Raw genomic sequence first — 22,683 nt, forward strand, 5'->3', positions numbered from 1 at the left:
TTAGGGGTCATTAGATCACCTGAGAGTTTATGTGTTCAAGTATTAATTCTCGGAAGCAGGTAGATTTTAGGATGTACTTTTCACAGTGTAATGTATTCCCATTTTTCTTCAGAGATATCTAGGCTTGTGATTGTTTTTCTCGCTCAGCAGCCAGAACATTCGTTTCAGCAGGACCACATTCATACAAAAAATAAGATGGAACCTTTTTGTATTTCATTTCCTTACAGCTTTCACTGCAGTGATTTACTAAGAGAAAAGACTAACAGGTAATAGCTGGTGCTCACAGTGGAGGCAGGAAGACTCATACTAGGTAGTATCTCTTTTTCTTTAATGTGTTTTTTGCCATCATGCGGGTGTGCATGTTATGAGCAGTTCAACAGCAACAGAAATCACATTTGCTTCAGACATTACTGGCAAAGCTTTAGCTTGCCCAGCAACAGACTGGTAAATGGATAAAAGGTATCACCAGCAGTCTGCTTGTAACTGAACTCTGCAGGTTGTATTCATTGAAACTGTTTGCAAATACAATCAGAGGATGTCTTTTTCAAATGGTAAAAATTAGAGGAAAATCATAGTCACAAGTGATGCATATTGTATACAAAATATAACAACTTCCAACTGCATGTTAAGGACAGCTCCCTACAAAGGGAAGTCAAAGCAAGGTAGGGCACTTGGCTTGGAGGCAGGGCATGCACTCCCTGAGCAAGCCGCATGGCCTCACAACCCGCATCTCTTCCTGTTCATCCCTGATCTCCCTAATCTAGTTTAGGACCTTGTTAGCCAAGTTTTCCTTTTGTAGTAGCTGAGCTAAATTCATTTTTACATGATCTTTTCTTTACTGCTTTCATTTTTTCCCTTGTGAAGTCAAAACCTTAAGTATCCTAGAATGCGTGGTTGAATTGGATAGGGGAAATATCGGGGAGAACTGGATGCCTCAAGAAAAAAAAAAAAAAAAAAACAGAAAAACAGCTTTTCATTTTTAAAGGGAAACAGAAGTAAATGGCCCAAATCAAGACAGCTATAACACTTCTCCCTTAGTAAAAGGGCACTGTGTGAAAAAACATCCTCTGAGGTCAGGGCAAGCCCAGGAAAACCCAAATAATTGGCAGGTTCACAGCCTGTTGACACACACAGACCAGGGCATTAGGACAAAGATTTTTCAAAAGTTAGTTATATTTAAGCTTCTGGTATTGTACAAAACAGAATCAATCAAGATCTTTACCCCAGGGATCTTGTCTAAACGTGTGATAAAAGAAGATATGGTTTCCAAAGAGAATGCAGAAAGCTTCTGACTGCAAGGACCTTGGCTACTGGCAAAGTTCCAGACTGAAAACTGCCTGGTACAAATAGAGCATAGAGCACAAGTAGGTCTAGGGAGAGGAGCTTAATACTTTTATTTGCTGCCAGTGATTCCTGACTAACTCGTGACCCATCTCCAGCGTTCAGAATCTGACAAATGCTACTAAGTTTTGCATGCAGATTTTATGTAAATTTAATCACATATATTTCACCTATACTTAATGATGCCTTTTTCCCTTTTTTTTTTTAATCTTCCAAAACTGTAAAGAAAGACTATGTTTCTGTACATGGAACAGATTGTCACAGTCAGAGGAAGCTCCATTATCAAGTAACAGACCCTGTTGTTTTCAGTCTACTTTATTTTTTAACTTTACCTCTGGATAGCTTAGCTTATTTTGACATGAAGAGTAAGACATTTCTTCCAATGTATGCAGACAAACTGCCATTTAATTCTTACATATATCATGTAAAATCTCCATTAATAAAACCCACTTGTTTATCAGGCAAAATCAGAGCCACACAAGATGAACAGGCTCCCCAAGACACATGCTTCTACATGTTCCTCAGCTATCTCTCCATTCATTTTCAAATATATTCATGATACTGAGATGTAGTATTAACTACAGGATACCTTATTTATGCTTAACCTGACTGATGGCTTTTGAACACAGCTATGTTTGACCGTGCTCACCTGATTTTGAGACAAAATTTATTCCACTAATGAACAGAAGCTATACTGCATTCAATAAGTCAAAACATATCTTGTCGCCTGGGTAGAATGACACAGGTTAGCAAAACTGGGAAACTGCTAAAAGATACTGAACACTGTATAATGTCATTATTTTACAGAAGTAGAAAGTGGTATTAAAGAAATACAGAGAGAAAAGCAAATACACCATAAACAAAGCAGAAGTAGTTTTGTGACCTGCAGAGTTCACAGCTACAGGCCTTCTGAGATTCTGAGGATAACTATTTCTGAGTATCCCCTAAAATATTAACTGATCTCAAGCTTTGAAAGAGTTCCAGCTTTCTTCCTCCCCCAGTTCCCACTGAAATCCCTCTCCCCAAATACTCTTCCCATTATACACACTTGCCACCCATAGCTATCTCTTTAGGAAAACAAATCCTGGGCACCATTCTGCACCTAACAGGACTCCAGACTTGGTTGTTATGAATGCTGAGCCCGCCAAAGCAAAGACTAAGAAACTAATAATGAACAGAGCTACACTGCTAGAATTATCAGAATGTTCCCAATGCTATTCCACAAATGGGCATGTAAAGCACAATCACTTATTCCAGACAGGAGCAGTCTAGAAGCGTCCCACGGATTCTGGATCACACAGGAAGATAAGTCACTGAGGCTCAGCCTTCAGCGCTGGTAGTAGGGATACTAGATAGCAAAGTCAGCCTTGAAAACAGGGGAAAAAAAGATTTCCACCCTTCCGTGCAGAAGTATAGAGAGAATTTTGGCTCAGGCTTGGCCAATCTGAAAGACTAGTGTTCACAACAGGGTATTGGTCAGATCTAATCTGGAAGGACTAAGTATCAATGGAAAATACTACAGAGAATTTCAGGAGAAACATTATTTCTGAGGAAGGAAGAAAATGTAAATAAGAAAACATTGCTTAATATCTCCTCCTTATTACTTTTCTCTTAAAGGTGGTAAAATGCCTTAAAGAATTTTTATCATAGCTAAAACACAGATAATTATTACAGAGCCCTCTTGATGTATTATTTCTTTGGACTTCTGTAAAGGCAGAGTGTTTTCTTTCATTAACAGAAAACGACTCAGGAAGGAACTATAATTACAACAGGAAAAAAAAACACACAAAACAAAAACAAAAAAGCCCACCACATTCCTCTCTGACCTTATGTTCTCTGCACCAAAAATATATGTGCAAGAAGTCTATCCCTGCCACAGAAAATAAATTTTTAAATAAGTTTTTTTCCATTATCTCAAAGTGAATTAAACAGTAATAGCAATACTGTTGTGTCGTCTTAATGTCCATTCTGAGTATAATTCACATGAGTTATGTGCAGGTAGTGATCAAAGCCAGGATTCAATGTAAGATGTAGCCAATTTAGTTTTAAAACATTTAATTTACTGAAATTGTCCGGGTCCAATTAGAATAGATTCTTACTCCAGCTATACAGGTTTAAGCTTATAACGCTATTAACTTTCTCTAAACAGCTTCAGATTTAAACCCATATAAATAAGACCAGAACATAAAATATAGAAACTAAGTATCCAAGTCAATAAGAAGATAAACCAAGATAGTAACTCTCTCAACAGTCTTCACAGGCTACCTGAGTTGTAAAGATCTATTGCTATTGATTTGCAGAGACAACAGATTAAAAAAAGACAAAGTATTAATGGGAAGCAGGCATGACAGTATAAAAAAGATCTTCTGCAAAGTGGACCTTTAATCATGCTTGATCATCTCCTCAATACAGATATGCACTAAAAATATACTTCTATTCAGGCAAACTTCCATTAAACAGAATATATGTTTTATAAACATGAAGTATCCTTGGTTCAGATGTTTCCCGAAACCACTGCTCTTTCATCATTTCCAAATATATCCAAAAATTTCATACACATCACAGACATTTGGTTAACATGGGGACTACCTTAGTAGGCACCATAATTTTTTTAAACTTACAATTGATTCACTAGTATGAAGAGAGGTTTTTTTGTTTGTTTGTTTTTTAACAAGAAGCTGCCTCTGTACAAAATGAATCCAATGACAAAAGTTAGAATTTAGATGTGGATACCAGAAGTGGCCAAGACACAATACAAAGTATTGCTTCAATGTCTCACTGTGTGCGTATCCTGGATGTGCATGAGGACAAACTTTAGGTTTCTTAGGCAGAGAGCTGGCATTTCTTTTTTGAGCAACTCTCTTCACAACCTAGCAGCTTATTTTAATGCTACAACTTCCCTTCAGAAAAGGTATTAAGGACAGTGCACATGCCAAATAGCTCGAAGTCTAGGAAATATAAAAGGACATTAGTTGTCCACACACTAATCTGAAAGAAAAGAAAAGAAAAAAAAAAAGTAAAAAACCCATCTCTCCCTATATACATGTTAAATATCAGTGGAGGTGCCCCCATGAAATCCCTCTTCTGGTCTTACATCAATATACACCCAATATGATAAGTCACGCTCTTGTCTCCTTGCATTGCACTGACAGCACAGATTTCTATCTCTAGCTGCTGCTTAGTGTCATTCCTGATGAAATATGAGAACTGGTGAACTCGACAGGAGGAAGCAGTGGTGAAATGTATATATCCAATACTTCATTAAAAAATAAATAAAACAGTTGTTGCATGCAACTCCTCTTTCCACTTCCAGCAGTTACCTGTATTTCTATCTTCCTTAGGCACATGAACGGTGGAAACAGAGTGAGAACGGCACACTCCTGCCTTGCTGAATACAATATTAAAACCAATGGCTTAATGCCAGTTCAGGTCTCTAAACACATGCAGAGCGCGCCGCATGGAGCCGTTCTACAGATGCTAAATACTTCAAGGAAGAAGAGATGTGGGTGCTACATCCATCACCACTCCCTTATAGTGCACAAACGCAGGGGTCCACTTTACCCTTTGGGAAGGCAGCAGCCCTCCCGCTTGAGCCAGCCACGGGGCACACGGCCGCGCGCGGCAGCAACGGCCTCTCGCTGCCACACAGCCCTCGGCGCTGCGTGTCGGGCAAGGGCACTTCCACCGCTCCCGAGTTCCCAGGCTCGCAGCAGCTGACAGCATGGCTGGTCCTTGCTTTTCCCTAAAGCGGGAATCTCAAGTTCATGGAGAAGTGAATGGAATATATACAAAAGTGCCTGCAGTATCGATGCTTATGCACTGCAGACAAAAGCGTATTTAGGCAGCTCTTCCGAGATCCATATGGTGAAACTAATGGAAACCTTTGGATGCAATTAAACCAGGTCCTTCATGGGCTTTCATCAGTGAGCACACTAACTCATGGTAAGGAAAGCCTTGTGGAAACATAAAAAGCAGTTGAAGGATTAGCTCTTGAGCATGCATCACTTTACTACCTATTTAGTTTACTGGAATCTGTCAGCTGTAATGAAACATAAGAGATGGTCCTGTCTTCACCTTGCAGCTCAGGACAGGACTGTTTAGCTCATCATGCTAATTATTTTTTTAAATAAAGGTGCTGTTGCTGCTTTCAAGCTGGGCCCAGATAATTCTTTTTGCCAATTTTTAAGAAATATTTCCGAATTTGACTTGGCAAGTGGATGCCTCACTGTGGTTCTGCTCTGGAAGCAGGAGATTTTACAACTGATTTATCCAAGTTGTAAGAAATCACTGGGCATTAAAACTGCAAAAGAGCCATACATCTTAAACTCAAAAATATTCAATACTCTCCAAGACTTTTGAAATTTTGTTTTATAATGAAGTTTAATAATCTAATACATCATTTTTAATAGATTGTCCACAAATATTAAGGACAGAATGATTTAAATTTGTTTGGAAATTTTCTTCAGACAGTCACAGTCCTACCTGTTTATGCCACTACACAGAGCAAGACAAATGATTCAAGTGAAAATCCATGTTCACCTATACCAGTATTACTGGAATCTGTCATACCTGATCTACACCGTACATGCAGCCAAGCTATCACCAGTAAAGAAAAAGTGGAAAGAAAAAAAGTGGAAAGCAAACAAAAAAACCACTCCCCAGAGGCCTTTCTCCAAATACCACCGCCCCCTCACCCTTTTTTTTTTCCCCCCTCTCCTTTTACAAGTGCTTTGTAGGGAAGAAAAAAATTCAAACCCCCAAGCCCCCAACAATTTTACTGAAAACTTGCAGAACTTTAGCCCCTCTATTTCCCCACTTCCAAACTACAGGAGAAGGTGCACTAATTCAGAACAGCTCTCCCCTCGGTACATGGAAGCTAAAATAACAGACCTGTCCTGTGAAAGCTGCAATGGGGGAGAAAAATAAGGAGTTGCATCTTACTTTGTGCAATTTGGCAAGGAACTGAAACGTGTCAGGTTGCTTCAACTTTTTCTTCCAAGAAACTATTAAAATCATACTAAAAATATTTTGTTCAGGGTTTTCTTTTCCCCCTTTGAGGGGGCAGTATAGGAAAAAATAGAGAATATAGTACTGAGTAAAAACTATATTCACTGCAGACTTTATCACAGGACAATTAGTTTTAGTACTTTGGATGAGTTTGCCCAAAGTACACAATTTCCTTTTACAATTATTTATTTTCATCAGGTTAATAAAAGATGTATGTTAATTTAAAGATGAAATATGTCTCTCACTAAACTGGCACTTCCCTGTTATGGGTATCTATTACTCAGTGATCCCTGTTTTACTACATGTATTCTACATCAAAAATAATTTCCTCTGAAATTTCTGTTATACCAAGAGAGCTATTCTTTGATTAGACAACATTCCAGTCTGTCTTCATATATATTAAACTAAATGTTAATTCATCTTGCTGACTCTTGAAATATCTAGAATTTTATTACGTTCTTGTCCTTTCTTTATGCTCCATTTTGCCTTGTAACTCACATCGAATATTTTCACTAGTTTTAAGAGATGAAATTTAGTGTTTGTGTTTGAACTCATTTCACTAAAACAGAGATCATTCTCCAGAATTAAATACACACCAAGAAGCACTGACATTTATTCCTGCCATCGTGGAGATACTCTATACATAAACTGCTTCATTTTTTCTGGATTAGTATAGCAGCCTTCGCTACTTATTCCCCAAAACAGGACGCAGAGTCTGTACCATTTTGAAATCAGAAGGCAATCCCAAGTGCGGGAACAGGGGCAATATTTAAACTAGAAAAGACAGACACACTTTAAAGAAAAGATACTAGAAAAAAACTTTTGCTATGAAAAATTTAAAGTTTGAGAATCCACACATCTGAACCAAAATTGCAGCCACTATATACAAATATAATGGAAAATGAAGTGTATCAGATTACACTGTGCAATAGTTTGTGTGTGTGCATTAACATTTGTCATCGTTAGTAGAAGCCCTGAAGTATATATCAGCAAGACAAAGTAAATTATCATATTGTATTGGACATTCCCATCCATTAATTTCCACAGAATTAAATGAAAATAAAAACAGAATGCAAGTATTTGTCATCTCTTCTTTGCCAACTCAGTATTAAAGTATCTGTCATCAACATTAGGGTATGTTTGCAGCATTAGGGCGTATTTACAGCTTTGGAAAAAAATTTGCATGATCTTGCATAGAGTGATTATCTAGAGTAATATTTTATCCTTTAGTTGAAGACACAACAAGGGCATATAAAATGCTCAGGCTTCATAAAAAGAATACAGATTATTTTTGCAGATAACCATGGATTTAGGTATCTCTAGATGTTCAACAAAAAGTTCTGACTTTATTTTCTTTGAAAGGTCTAGATAGACAGTTTCCACTGAAAAGAGGGCAATTTCTTTTTTACTGTTTTCAAGTCCTGGAGAATTTATTTCCCAGCTTCCCCTTTCTCCTTTTATACTTAAAAAGAAACTTAAACGTTATCAGGTACAAAGCCAGATCTAGGAAGATAGTAATGATGACTTATGACAGTAATGATGACTTATGACAGCTGCATGCACAGGATAGCCATAGACATCCCTCGTCTTTAACACAAAATCTGATCAGACCTGAGATATGTGACAACCATTACACACACTGCAGAGAAAGCTACTAGAGTACCAGTCCTGCTGTACTTAGGCAGATCCGGTGAGGTGGTCAGGGACAGTTTAGAAGACCTTCCTTCAAAATACAAGGTTCAGATTCAAATAACACATCTCCCAACGGAAGACCATTCCGACACAGGACCGGCTTTCTTTTCCTCTTCATGGACATGATGCGTTCTCCCAACCCACCTCTAGGGCTCTGCTGAGCAAAATAAGGTAAAATGCTAAATGATTAGACATCTCTAAACTACTGTGGCTGCATGGCATCTGTACAAGACTTTCTTCTATCCCTCTGTGTTTTGCATCAACTTTTGTGCATTAAAGAACCAGCTCACCTAAATGTCAGTTGTTTCTGACTTGCCTTAACGTCCCCTCCCAAGTGTACCATTTCAGCAGAGGAATTGCAAGGTTCTTTCTAGTCCTACAAGTGTGCACTGCAGACCAAGCATAGCCACGCTTTGTATTCTAAATATTTGCACAGGTGTGCACAAGCACACAAATACGTCATCCTTCAAATGGCTAAAGATATCCCAGCAATGGCAATGGCAAAAGACCTACCTCAGCTTTGCACACAGATACTTGTCACATTTGGACCTGCACTAGAAATTGGATAGGATGATCTTTAACCTGTCTCATGAAATGAGCTTTAATACCACAGCTCTGTGCCTTTATCACCTGAAGCTCACACTATTGTTAAAGCCAGAACATGGGACTGCATTTTAACACCCATAAGCCACTAAAGAAATGAAGTACTTCCTCACTGAGCACCCTAAAGTCCCTTTTTTTGTTGTTGTTTTCTCAAGAAAGTGAGAAGCAGATTATTTAAAACCAACACATCTGTCTCAGTCCCATTACAGCCACACTGCATTTATTCATGAAAAATATAACACTGCTTCTGAACAACTCCTGTTTCTTTTCCTTCCCAGTATCAATCACAAGATTATCCTTCAGGGCTTTCTGCCATGGTCACCTCACATGATAATTCAAGTCTTGATATTTTTATAAACTATTTATATCCTCCAGAGGTTGCATTACAGGAGGAAAGGATTTTTTCTTGTAATTCTTTCTTTGCCCTGCTAGCAGATGCAAGCCAAACCTAAACTGTCAGCTGTCCCCAAATTACAAAATAAACTCACACTAGCTCACAGAAGAACATTTCTAAGGCACACAGAGCACTTGCACTTTTACCTTCCTGCCTGGATCTTTGGTAGGACTTGAGTGCTCACTTCTCTCTCTCTCTCTCTCCTTGGGTATTTGGAAAGGGAAAAAAATACCTCCCCATTTACTTAAATTTCATCCACCTACCACAGCTGTACAAAAGGTTCCTCTTCCAATCTTTGATACAACATGATTTGTTCAAAAGAAGAAACTCATCTACTCTTCTGTTTCTTACAGTAGGAATGTCAATATCCTTTTCAAATTATAGTTTCCCTTCATAATAAAACAACGCACCTGCTATTATCAACTTGCTGTTATCCCCTCATCATATTGACTTCTATTAAAGTTGGATTCTGAAGCCATTAACATTAAGGAGAGTTTTAGCATTAACTGCCGGGCAAGTGTCAGGCATTTCAGGTGCAAATCTGACCAAACTTACACAACTCTGCATAAGCCATCTGTATAAGCACTCTGTATGAGCCATTTGTCATTACTACAAAACAGAATCACTTAAAAAAAAAAAAAAAAAAGTTCTCTGCTACGTTACACTTTTCTTTCGACTTTGTCATTTGCTTTTTCCTTCTTTCAAATGGAAGAGGAGTTACTGTTTTCCAAAGGTCTAGCTTCCATACATGCATAGAAGAAACACATGCCTGGGGACATGAATTTATTTGCAGCTTAAAATCATGCAAGACTAGCACTACAGTAAGACAAAGATCAAAGATCTGAGTTGTAAAATCAGGTTGCATAAAAAGTTGATGAGATATAAAACCTCTTCCCTGGCCTCCAACCTGAATGCATGACACAAACTGTGCACAGGACAACATCTGCACCTTGGAGTAGGCAGCAAGAGGGAAAAGCTCTTCACTCAGTAGCAAACCATATAAACATCCTCGACACAGAAGCAATGGCAGACCTACACTTACAAAACTATCAAGAGTCACTGGGTGCTGAAAATAGAACTATCATTATTTTATACTCTTCACTACTCAGACTGATTTGTTGTTTGCTTTGAATGCATAAATCGATTAGATTTCTAGTTAAAAACCAACACTATTGCTGGTTGATCTCATATCAAGAGGAGATAAGAGTTAAATTTATGAAAACTTAAATAATATGATTTATTTTCTGTGTGACTAAATATTAACCAAAGAAAGGAAAAAAGGGATTTTCCAAGAAGCCTATGAGAATCAAGTGCCTACATTTCCTTAAAATAACTCAAAAGTCTAATACTTAACTCCCTAGGATTTATTTGAAAATTCCTAAACCAGAACTCTATCATAAGCAGCCTTGGAGAGGCCAGTGGTAAATACAAAGCAAGCAAACACACCCCATTTATTAATCCAGACTGGCAATTCAAAATGCACAGTTCTTCCTTTAACCCCCAAATAAGCAGTCAACAGTTCTATCACTTTTAGTGGATGCTAGAAGAAATTGTGAAACATTAGTCATCTTAGTTAGAGAGCAAACCCTAAAAAATTCCTTAGCAATTTCTGCCCTTTAACTTGCACCTCCGTTACTGCTTATCTTCTACCTACATACTATACAAAGAATAAAGGCTATAAGTAGCTGTAAAGGTACTGCATCTATTAAGCAAACCATTTGAATGGTTAATTGTCAAAAAACATTCACCTGCTTTCCAATTTCAACCTTTCTGGTCTCCAGCTCTTATCATGCTTCTTTGTACTAGAATGAATACTTAGTTGAATACTTCTGTCTGATTTCTAAGCCATAAACTTTTCCAGAGAAGCTACAGAACCTGAGCTCCTTAAGTTTTTCACCATAATGCATGTTTTCTTGACAAAAAATAATCCACCTCTACTCTGAGCTCCCTCAGTTTTCAGCATCCTTCTTAAAGGGTTCATTGCACAACAAAACTCTCTAACAGTTTATAAGTAATAATCTTTTCTGAAAATTTGGCACCAATTTCTGAAATACAGTATTTTTGTGAACAGATATGCTTAACATAACAGCATCTTAAACAAAACGAACCAAGTTGGAATAAAAGTGCACTGAATCCATTCAAACAAAGCAAAGTCCTGTTTGATTGTAGAAGCAAATCCTCTTTCCAAAATTAAGAATTCTAAAATGCAAAATGACCTGTATGACCATGAAGACAGCTGCAGAACTAATAATCATGCTCTGCTCTGAAGCAAGAGATAAAGGCTCTGCTCCATCTCCTGGAAGTATTACTTCCCACATTAAAGAAAATTCCTGGCTGCCTCCTAAGTTTATTTGTTGCTCCTCCTATTTCCTTTTTTTTTTTTTTTTGCAACCCTTTTAAACATCTTTGCATACAACAACAACAATCAGGAAGTAATCCCCAGATGACTCAACAGTTTCACATAATTTAAAGTCCTTTAGTCTACAACTGGCCTGAAGGCATAAAATGAAAAACAAATAACAAATCCTTAAATTAATAGCACTTTACCAAGGGATACTGTTTTTGTGTGCGTGTGTGTGCATGTACTAAGCTTCCATTGTCAACTCTTGGATTGCCATGTTGCTAGAAACACCTCGGCAGAAACTGAAAGTCTTTGAATTGCAGCCAGCACCATTACGGGTGTTCTAAGGGCACTGTTAACACCGAGAACATCAGCACAAGTGAAGAATCCCCTGCTCCAAACAATTCCCACCTTCCTCCCTTACAATGACCAAAGTAACCACAGGAGGTAGACACTCCAACTAGTTCTATAGCAGCTCACACTACATATACTCAGCAAATACTATATGCAAAATCAGAAAAGCTCTCAGAAAGCTCAGGGAAGTTTAACCAACACATTCTAGCAACTTCATTTTATTTTATTAAAAAAAGCCAAATATAATTCATGGGCTCATTGCCCATTTTAAAGAGACATTTCTGTAGCAATCTGCTTGCTACCTGAAAACTCAAGAGTTTCTACCTCATTCTGAAAACTGCCACTTAAAAAATATGACTTAAAATAAATCAACATCCCCAACCTTTTTGTCTCTTGTTTGCCTCCACCACACAGAGATTTGTTCCATACTTAGAAATTAGAATCATCACGGGTCATTTTAAATACCCTTTAAAAGACAAAGTTGTAATCTTCCATCTGTTCTGAAAACTTCAGCACTGAGAAATTACATTGCTTTATTGCACTTTATGTCTCATGTCTAAGAAACAAGGGCAGAAGCAGACAACCACTGACTATTGCTTTTGAATTAAATATGGTTTTTCTCCAAACAAGATGGTATGACTCAACAATTTGCCATGAGGGGTTTGAATATTTTCATAATGTACTAGAGCATATAAAATATTATCAATTAAAGGTGGACCACTCCACAGACTTGGGAAAAAAAATCCTTTAAATTCTCAAGAGCTCCAGTTCCAATCTACGTCTGTTAATAATTACACTAATCTTTTCACAAGAAGATCATTTTCTTTCCCAAACAGGAAGCAACTCAGAATGTTTTCTATAGCTGATCCGCTTTTCAAAACTCTCACTCTGCAGATTCTGCGGTATGTTCTATTGATACTCAATGGAATATTCATCTCAAAACCAGGCAAAAATACAACTCAGGAAAGCAATGCCCCAAACCATAAAGCAACTGATTTGGTATATAATGCAAATCAACTAAGATTCAGAGAACATCTCCAGTCTCTTTTATCATTTTCCAGTTTCAGCCTTTGCCCTATTTATTTTCTTAAAACTTGAATAGCACTTTAGAAGATGTTAGAAACAGGCACACACAAGTAAGAAGTCTATCTCCTGCTCTGTGATCGAAAGCAGGAAATGATTTTATAGCTAAAACAGCTTTAGTACCTCCAAATACGAAAGCTTCTGCCAGTACAGTTCTACAGAGAAGAAAGATTGCAGAAACAGTATGGGGAAGGTATAAGGCACGCCTTATATCAAGCAAGGATGTCAGGATTCTCAGAACACTTGCAAGTGCCAAGTATTGAGATGAGTTGGGTAGTAAAGACCTGAGAATAGGAGAAAAGATGCCCTGCTCCATGCAAAATACAGTATGTTATTGACGCAGTCTCTACAGAACTAGACAGACACCACCTGAAATAACAGGGAATTTTGCAAAGCTAAGAGTGGGAATTCAGACTAAAACAAGCTATTCCCAAGAAAAATATGGTGAGAGCCTGAGATGGAATTAATAGAATTAATGCCTTTGTAGCTCAGAAATGCTCTCAAAGTCCTTACAGATGTGACATTTATTATGCTTGACATAATTACAAGAACATATCAGAAGCTAAAGTTAGTATTAGTCCCCAGTAGAAACACCGTCTTTGCTTACTAGTAGCCACATGTGAGAGGACAGAGAACCACGCCATATTACGACGAGGAAAAGGGAGTGCACCACTGTGAACTCACCCAAGCAAATTGCTCCTTGGCCTCCTTAACTCACGAACAAGAAATTGCCATGTTCAGATACCATCTGCGTCTCAGCCCTTTACTAATTTTCTAACAGTCTAATCAACTAGCTGATGTAAACAGAGTGGAAGTGAGCGGCCCTCAAGCCAAGGAAGGGTTTGATAACGCTGACACCTAGTGACAACTCAGATACACAGCAAACAAAACCCTCCCACCTCCACACACAGCACACACATGAAATGGGCTAAATTCCCGTGGAAAAGACAAAGCCTTGTTTCCCCAAGAATACAAAAATAAGTGAAAATCTATTACAAGAACAGACATTTTCACAAAAATCATGCAGAAGTGACATCAAGTAGGACTAACCTAAAAGACTAGATTGCATCAAGATTTAATCTTTAAGTCCTCTTCTAAAGAACTAATCTCCAGCGATGTGCATGTACAGCCAGTATTTGATTTCATTGATTTCTATGGATGTAGCTCATTTTTCAAGCCAAAAAAATCCAAATATTTTAGGCCCTTTAACCTAAAAAACCACTTTGTTATGTGTTAATGCAATATTTAATAGTCTGCCAAGTTTAAGATTCACCTACTTGTTTTATGCATCTTTCTGTAAAACAGAGCAACCTGGTCAGAAGTGGAAAAAGCACTCCAATACAATTAGCATTAAAAATTATTTCCACCTTTCTTATGGCTTACCTGACCTTAATACGATATGTAATATCATATTACATGAAGGATATAACTGTGTGGAAACAATGGTATGAGAGATGTATCACTTTTTCGCATGTGTTGTGTTTATAGCTAGTATTCTGTCTTCCTACAAAGTTTCTATTCTTACCTGTTGACGTTTGTATGCCAAATAATCAAGATTTTCCAGATCTTTTTGAAACTTCTGATAAGTCTTCTGTAGATCAGCTTTACTGGACACATTTCTTAGTGATTCAAATGTTCTTTGAAACTGTTAAGGGACAGAAAGAAATACTGTCATTCACCAAGTTGTTGTACTTATTGCTGTATCAGGATTTTATTCTATTAAATCCTAATACTATGGAGCCATAATATCTCCTAGTACACCATCATCTAGAAACGGACACAAACATCCTTGCAATTTTGCAATCAAAGCATACTACATCTGCCCTATGTAATTAAATTAAATCCTCTAATTAACTTCAGAGATTAGACTTATATCAAAACACAACATTAGCGACCATGTCAATCTCCAAAGGTTAAATCTTTTCCCATGTCATGCTACAGTAAATTGCAGTAAATTATCAACATAATTTACTTATGAGCAATTTGCAAAATTGAAGACTCACCTTGGGCAAAGTTCTCACATCTTGCAGGAAAGTTGTGACAAGCTTAATTACATTTTGTTTGAGAATTAACCTTAAAATTTAATACTTATTTCACATGTACACCATTATTAAAAAGGGTACTGGCACTTTTCAAATAGAACAACATAACTCTAACTGTAGGGAATAGCAAGGCTAAGATGGTATGAAAGGAACAGGAAGGTATCAAAAAGAAAATACAGTAGGGAAATGGCTCTCGGAATAGCTTATGTTCAGGGCAGCCAGACTAGCTCATCACAAAGACCTGCACACATCCGTGCCATGGGCATGACTGTGCTGACACCCAGAATTGGGGATACAGAACAGCCAGGCTTCCTGATAACACACAGAGATGGGGCAGGTGGAGACTCTGAAGGCCATTAGCTCGAGCAAGCTTTCCCCAAAACCTGCACAGGTTGATCTATGGACAACGGGAGAGGCAGGAGGACTTGACAGCAGGTGTCATCAAACCCCCTGCTGGACCTAGCACCTGGACATAACCATGATGGTGCCTGATGGTCAGAGGGCCTCCTCAGATACTACACATTGTGGTGCTGAAGAGAACTGACAACAAGAGGGTGAAACTTGCTCTTTTTCTATTAGTCTTCTCCTCCTTTAAGCTCTTACATGAGTATTTGCTACACTGTTGATACAATGCTGCAAAAGCATTTCCTACACAATTTCCTGAGTTTATAAAATAACAGTAAGTTAGAAATACTTCAAGAAAGATTTCAGCTAAATAAAAATCAAAAGTATTACTACATGCTTATGGTATAGCTACTGCATCCAAACTGAAAAAGCAGTATTTAACCAATGCTAAACAAGAAAGAAAAAGAGGAAAAAAGAGTGATAAAGACTGCATTTGAACAATTTATGCAGATAAATCAGCACTTTTTAAAAGTGGATGGATAGAAAATAAGAACTGATTTATTGAGAAAAAATACAGACATATTTCTTCCAGTGAGCAAACCAAAACACAAACGGTTTAAATGGTCTTAAACCATTTGATCTTGCAACAAGAGAGTACAACTAATTTGGCAAGCACTCCAAGCAGCTAGTGCATGATGACCCAAAAGATGAAATACTTTTTTTTTTTTTTTTTTTTTTTTTTTACACCTTTTCAACTGATTATAAAATGACGCCCAAAGAAGGAAATGGCTTTCCTTTCACTCTGTTACTCACCCAGGTCTGAGATCTAGAACAGGAGACTAAAGTCAGTCAGTTCCACACTAGGGAAGCTGTAACTCTTGACATGGTTGCACATATAATTTTACTAAAGCTTCCTGGTTATCTTTAGCTGATCATGTGTCTGACTTTCCATTTCACAATCTGCAAATATTCCTCACCTCTCAAGTTGGTGATAAGTGTAGGGCAAAAGCATGGGTGAGAGAACATAAGCAGAGACAAACCTCCTTCTTTTCTATTTAACTTCATTATCTTCCCTCCTTTGTAGAAGCTGTCATTTTCAGACTATCCCTGCTAGAGCTACCCTTGATTTTGACTTTCGCAGATTCAGACTCCAGATGTTCCAGAAGCACTGGAGGAAGTGATTTCTTTACAACATCTTGCAATCCAGATCTGAGTACAGTTTAAGTGGAATAAAAGCTACCGATAATGTCCTCTCCACAAATATGTAGGAGACTGGCCATCCCAATATATAAGTTCAGCAAAAGCTCACCTCAACTCCAAACCATGACACACTCCAAGAAATTACCGGTTTTCACAATTTATCATGGGGCTCAGTAATATAGAAAAAGAGGCTTTTAATGATTCCCAAACTCACTCTTCAAGTGGATAAGATGCGCTTTTTTGAACACTGTTTCTTCTATCAGTACATCTGACAACAACAAATAGTAGAGGTAGTAGAATCATCATCCTATAACGGATTTACTTAATCTCATAGCTCCAATTCTTCCTTTGACAGGAACTCAGCTGAAAAACTCACACACTTGCTATGCCCTGAAGCAACCCAAACATCAGTAACACTGCATTTGGTTCTCTGGAAGGTTATAACAGTATCCTGGATATAATAGGAACCACTAAATGAGGCTAAGTAAAAATAAATCAAACATGTAACTAAGTACAACATACTTAGAGATGGATCAAAATTCACCACAAGAGCTATCCCATTTGGAAAAAGCCTTTCTTTAAATGGGATGGAGGGGAGGGAGGAGGGAGTAAGAGTGGAGGGCGGGACAGATGATCTTTTTAACTCACATAAATAAAAAAGTCTTAGTCTTAAGAAAACTGCAGTTTCCTCTCAGACAGTAATCATGATTCCATGTAATTAACAAGTAAACGTCAGGAACAAATCTATAAATGGTCCTAAAAGTACTTTCCTGTAACTGTTATCTCACAGTTGATTCATTGTAACATCCAAAGTGAAATGGGAGCTCCAACTGAAGTTTCGCCTAGTCACACACTATCTATAATGGCCATCTGAGAATCCTCTGGTTCCTCTGTAAGCTCCTTATGTCAGTCTTTTTTTTTTTTTTTTTCTCTCTCTCTCTCTCCTCCCCACTATCCATCTGCCTGTTTTCAGAAATCTTGGGACTTCTGCTCTTCTGTTAAACGTGATGAAAATTAAGCGATAGGTTCAAAGAGAAGAGGCCAAGGTATAAACAGTAGTTGCATAATGTTCTGATAGCAAAAGCAACTGAATTTTGATATTAAATTAGGATTTGCTAGGTTTGATCTTCATCGGGATTCATTTCTCCAGTTCCACAAAGACTGTTAAAGTCTATACATGCTGTGGCCTAGTTGTGTTTCTCTGAAAGAGGTTAATTTCATTGTTTCCTGCTATTGCTGCACTGTTCAGCTGTTGCAAACAAGATGATTCATAGCACAGGCGCTTGTGGAATAGGTTGCTGTCTGATTTTGTAAGGCCTAATCTAATTCTCATTTTGATAATGTTACTCTGAAACCACGGTTAGGAGCATCCTTTCTGGGATCCCAAGGGGACAGCCCCTGCTCTAGAAGGGTCAGAGCTTGTCTGGTTTGGTCTGAGGTTTGGGCCTGCTCAGCTCAGTTATCTCACTTGCTGCTGCAGTATCCTGGCCTAGGATTTGGCCAGGCAGTATTCTTGAAAAAGCACATCAATACAAGGCAGACTAGGATTTCCTCAACAAGCCTGGGACTTCAATAAGAGCAGTGAAATTTAATGGCCTGTTGACATCTAAATATGAATGAGATTAGATCATAAATACTTGGTGCCATGCTCTTCATTACTTACAATTTGGCGATTAGGAGGAGACATCACTAAACATGGAGTACAAAGTCTTATTCCTGATAATAATCATACAAACTTAATAGAAACATTTGGGAAGCAGCAAATACTGCTTTTTCTGGTTTGTGAATGACATCATTATTTGACAAACCACATAGCTTTAATGTCACTTGCTTAAGAACCTAGATAAGACATAAAAGTAACACTATCAACTGGTCCACTACACATCCCTCACTTGCTGTCAATCTACAAGCCTAGTTCAGATTCTGGGAAAGTCAGCCCATCTCTTTTTTCTTAAGAATAAGCAGAATGGCACCTGACTTGTCTAGAGTAGAAACAATGAAAAAGCCTTTGTTATTCAAAATATCAGTATCAACTTCTATTACGCAGGACAAGAAAACAGCACTAAACTACTTGATCCATTTGCAAACTATTTTATCCATTTGTCTCATTCTTTTAATATGGATGAATAGGAGCCGAATAAAGCAAGGGAAGAAAATTTCATTTCCATTCTGACATAAGGAAGCAGTTCGTTTAAAAAATACCTTCCCACTTTAATAAGTAATATTGCTTTGAAAGACTAAATTACACTAAATGTATTATTTTAAATCACCAGGATGACTGAAAGAACCAAAAAAGAAACCTCTCAAACTCCAATTACTGAACATATACTCGATACTGAACTGAAAACCAGTTGCTCTTCCAATATTTTGCCATAATAGCGTGTGCTCAGACTTGGCTCTTTGGAGAGGTTTATGGACAGCAGGTCACACAGGCCTCCTCTGTTCAGCAAATATCAGAGGATTTTGCTTTCATTTTAGGAAGGTCTGGAGACATGTATTTCTAATATAAAGCAGACACTGTTTCACAAGCATTTCAGTTTTGCCTTCCAAAGCAAAAGCAAGTTATAAAATGCTATGAAATGAATTTCTCTGGGTCAGTTATCTGTGTATGCTTGAGATACAAACAGTTGTTGACCAGATAAACCACTGTACATTACTCTGGCTTCATTATTATACTCCCTACACATAATCTAACAAAAGAAATTGAATTTCCAAGGTCATTTTACCAACCTAGAATTTGCCTTCCAAGATTACTGCTCATAAGAGAAAATTTCTAAGTGTCTCTTCAGCATTACTGTCCTTTGAACACTGCACTTCAACACTAGTGTTGCTGTATAAGCAAAATATAATAACTACTCAGAAAGAAACAATTTAGCAATTGTACTTTTTGAGTGATGTGTTCAAAGACGATCTACCTCAACGGAGTCTTAGACCCCAAACAGAGTTTGCAGACATCTACATAGTCCAAATAATACTTCGTCAACCTCTTTCCAACTTCTTCAAAAGAACTTTCAAATCTCTTCATTACAAGACGTAATACAGATTTCTGGCTTCAGGCTTTTAGTATATTCTGGCTAACCTGGCTATTCTATAAATCACCTTTGCACTCTAGCTATTCTTAAGTTTTATGTTTAGAGCTCTCTTCATTTAGAAATTATCATAGTTTTTCCATTACTTATTAAAAAAAAAAAAACACAGATCAAGTACATAAATATCCTTCACAATTTTAAAAGTATCTGCAAGATTACTCTTTTTATTTAAAACACCCCCACACACATTATGTGTGAGCTGCGTAAACAGTTTACATAAAGATTACAGTCATGTGAGACCAGATAAATTTGTATTCATCATTATTTTTTCCTGTTTGTGAACGTGACAGGATGCAGCTTATATTCCACTTCAGGCAAGCACAGAGATACCACTATTGCCTAAATTAGTTTTTCCCCAGACTACAGGAATATTCCCTTGATTCCTTTCTTCACCAGGAAAAAAAAAGACAATATCTACCTTTCCCGGTGTACATCCCTGCCCAACACCCCCTTTTACAGGCAACAAAACTAGCTGCCACCAAAGCAGGGATTTTTAGAGGGCTACCTATTGCTTTCTGCTGCTTTACCTTCCTTTTGCTAGAGTATACATAGACGGACATGATGTGCCTTCTGCTAAAAAGGTGGTGGCCAAGCAGCAGGGGTGAAAGCTGCCCATTTCCTTGCTCTGTCATGATGACTTCAGCGAGGATCTGATCCTCCTGTACTCTGAAACAGATGGACGTTATGGAAGAGATGGGAACAACTCACTCTCAAATCTACTACATAAACTTTGTTCATGCTTTGGAGGGTTTTCCAGGATACTGCATAGGACAGGAAAAAATGAGGCAGCAAAGAGGGCACCTGCAGCCCTGAAAATTCCTGAGCAGTAGGAGTTCAGATGAAGGCAGACCCACACCTATGTGACAGATGTGACAACAGAAAGTTTTCAATGCTCATGGAGACTGAATAATCTGCTGCAAACCAGGAAGCCGCTGAGACATGCTGAACTAGAAACAAGACCGAAGGGAAGGCTCTACACTACAAAGAAGCAGAGATCGGATTTGTTTTCAAGCCTTTTCATTTAAGTGTGTTTTTATCTTGGCAGTTCTATTTTTCTCTTCAAAATATATCTACTGTCTTCCATTTAGTGTTTCTGTATTCTGGTAAAATAGTTTTGGGAGCCTTTGGTTTGCTCACTTCAAAAGAAATTCTTGAGCAGTATTACCTGAAGCTGCCTAGCCAATTAAGGCTCCTTCAAAGTCATGTTTCTACCTGGTAGGAAGAGCAGAATGTTCTTTCTCCAGCGAATCCCAGGCTAAGAGCAAAACCAGGGATGTTACATAAACAGCACTGCAGTCACTGGGGAGACTGTTCCCTAGCAACAGTTTGTCAGAAGAGAGTTGTTGAGTGTATTCCTGTTCAAGGGAAGCCTGGGGGTTTGTAAAGCCAGGAGTCATTAAGGAGTTATAAAATAGCCCCTGTACCAGCAACAGAAGTGTATCCAGGCTCCGATGGCACTAGAGAGGATGTTCACTTTGAAAAACGCAATTAAGTCATGGTTAAATGCTGCTTTTCTTTGGTCACTTACTGCACAATAAAGATGCTACCGAATTCGTGAAGTGCAATGAAAAACACTGAAGCCTGAATCACAAATTCAATGCATTCCACAAGGTATATACTGACCTCAGAATAGCAGCAAGGATACCCTTCTGCTAGCTGATCAGAAAATAAAGATCAGCACGAATCAAAGGAGAGTCAAATCCTCTCTCAAACACTCCTGCAAACCCTGCAACCCATACCCACTGAAGTCAAATGGAAGACTGTGATCACTTTCAGTTTTACAATCTGAGCTTGTACCCTAGACTGGCCTGCTTCTCTACTTTTATACATTTTTTTATTTATTAATGTTATATTACACTGCGTGATTCTACAGTATCAAAATAACCAGAAGTGAAGAGTAAGTCACTAAATTCTAGTTAGAGCAAAGTTGTGCAATGAATACCCAAATCTGAACCACAGGCGAGTCTAAGATGACTTACATGTCCTCCTTTATGCAACCATATAGCCACATGAAGAGCTGTGCAGACAGCCATGCAGGCAGCACTATGCCCACAGAGCATAGACCTAAGAGGTCTAAGTTGCTTCTTATCTGTAGCCATTCTTTTTTTTTCCATGGCAAGAATTGTAAACAATGTTAAGCAAGTGTTTTATAATGATCACTGTCTGCTGAGAAGTCTATGAAAAATATGAAGAGTCAAACTGTAAACCTACGCACAGGACAATGGAGGGGGGGAAATGAGTGATAAAACATATTGGTTCAGCACAAATTGAAACAGGTTTTTAAAAAAGTATGCTGTCAATGCTCTCCAAATTAAATTTTCTGAACTTGTTACCTTCTTGCTTTTCTCTCCAATCAATAAATTCACGCAATTCCATTAGTCTAATTCACTTAAATAATATTGAGCATCACCAATCAAAATGAGTAGGCTGATAATAGACCTCTGATAAAAAAAATCATTCACAAGATAGCCCTTTGCCTAACTATATTTCTCACAACTCAGTTTTATGATTAGAGATTCTAACTCTATAACATAGGGGATCAGACAGACAGCTGTTTAACTCCTCCCTTCTTAAAAAAAACAAGTTGTTTAAAGAAACAGACTTTCCTTATCAATAAAATACACTTCATTTTCATTTTCTCAGACAACATTAATGAAAACGAGCTTGCTGTTTGCACTGCACCATCATATCTGTTGTAGGCTCTAAGTTCCGTATCTGTAGTAAGCTGCAAGTTCCATGACGAACTAAAAACATACTAGGGCAGAACACCATCAGTCACTGAGAAGCTGTACTACCTTATAAGATCCATTATTTGGTACATATTTTGGGGGTGAGAACTCTACAGAGTGAAGAAAGAACGGAAATTTTCTCCTTCTGCCTTATTAGAGAAGATTTGAAGCACACATTAAATTCAGTTATTTTCATGATGCACCTGGTTATTCACAATGTTTTTGGACAATATTTGATGTGGAATGGAATTCCTGCCATGTTTTATCAAATTCTTCCAAGAAAACTGGCCTTTCTAGTTAAGACACCGCATTTGAATATTTTCATCACAAAATTTTTGCTCCAACATTATATTCTCTTTTATAGTAATAATTTATTATTTAGAAATCAAAAAAAACACAAGTCTAAACAAAACTAACAGAAAAGACAATGCTCTCTTATAAAGCATGTGAACTGGAAGGAGGA

At 37.8% G+C, this 22,683-nt stretch overlaps 1 protein-coding gene across 1 annotated transcript in view; it reads right to left on the bottom strand.

The window, feature by feature from the left end:
- CTNNA3 (catenin alpha 3) overlaps nt 1-22,683 on the bottom strand; it is a 363,859-nt gene that overhangs the window by 313,946 nt on the left and 27,230 nt on the right. Inside the window, exon 5 of the mRNA XM_088525182.1 lies at nt 14,341-14,460. Coding sequence (XP_088381308.1) covers nt 14,341-14,460 — 120 coding nt within the window. The remainder of the gene's footprint in view (nt 1-14,340; nt 14,461-22,683) is intronic.

Source organism: Tinamus guttatus, unplaced genomic scaffold (genome assembly GCF_059628265.1).
Source record: "Tinamus guttatus ecotype Peru unplaced genomic scaffold, ASM5962826v1 Tinamus_guttatus_pri_ptg000023l, whole genome shotgun sequence".
Classification (NCBI taxonomy): Eukaryota; Metazoa; Chordata; class Aves; order Tinamiformes; family Tinamidae; genus Tinamus; species Tinamus guttatus.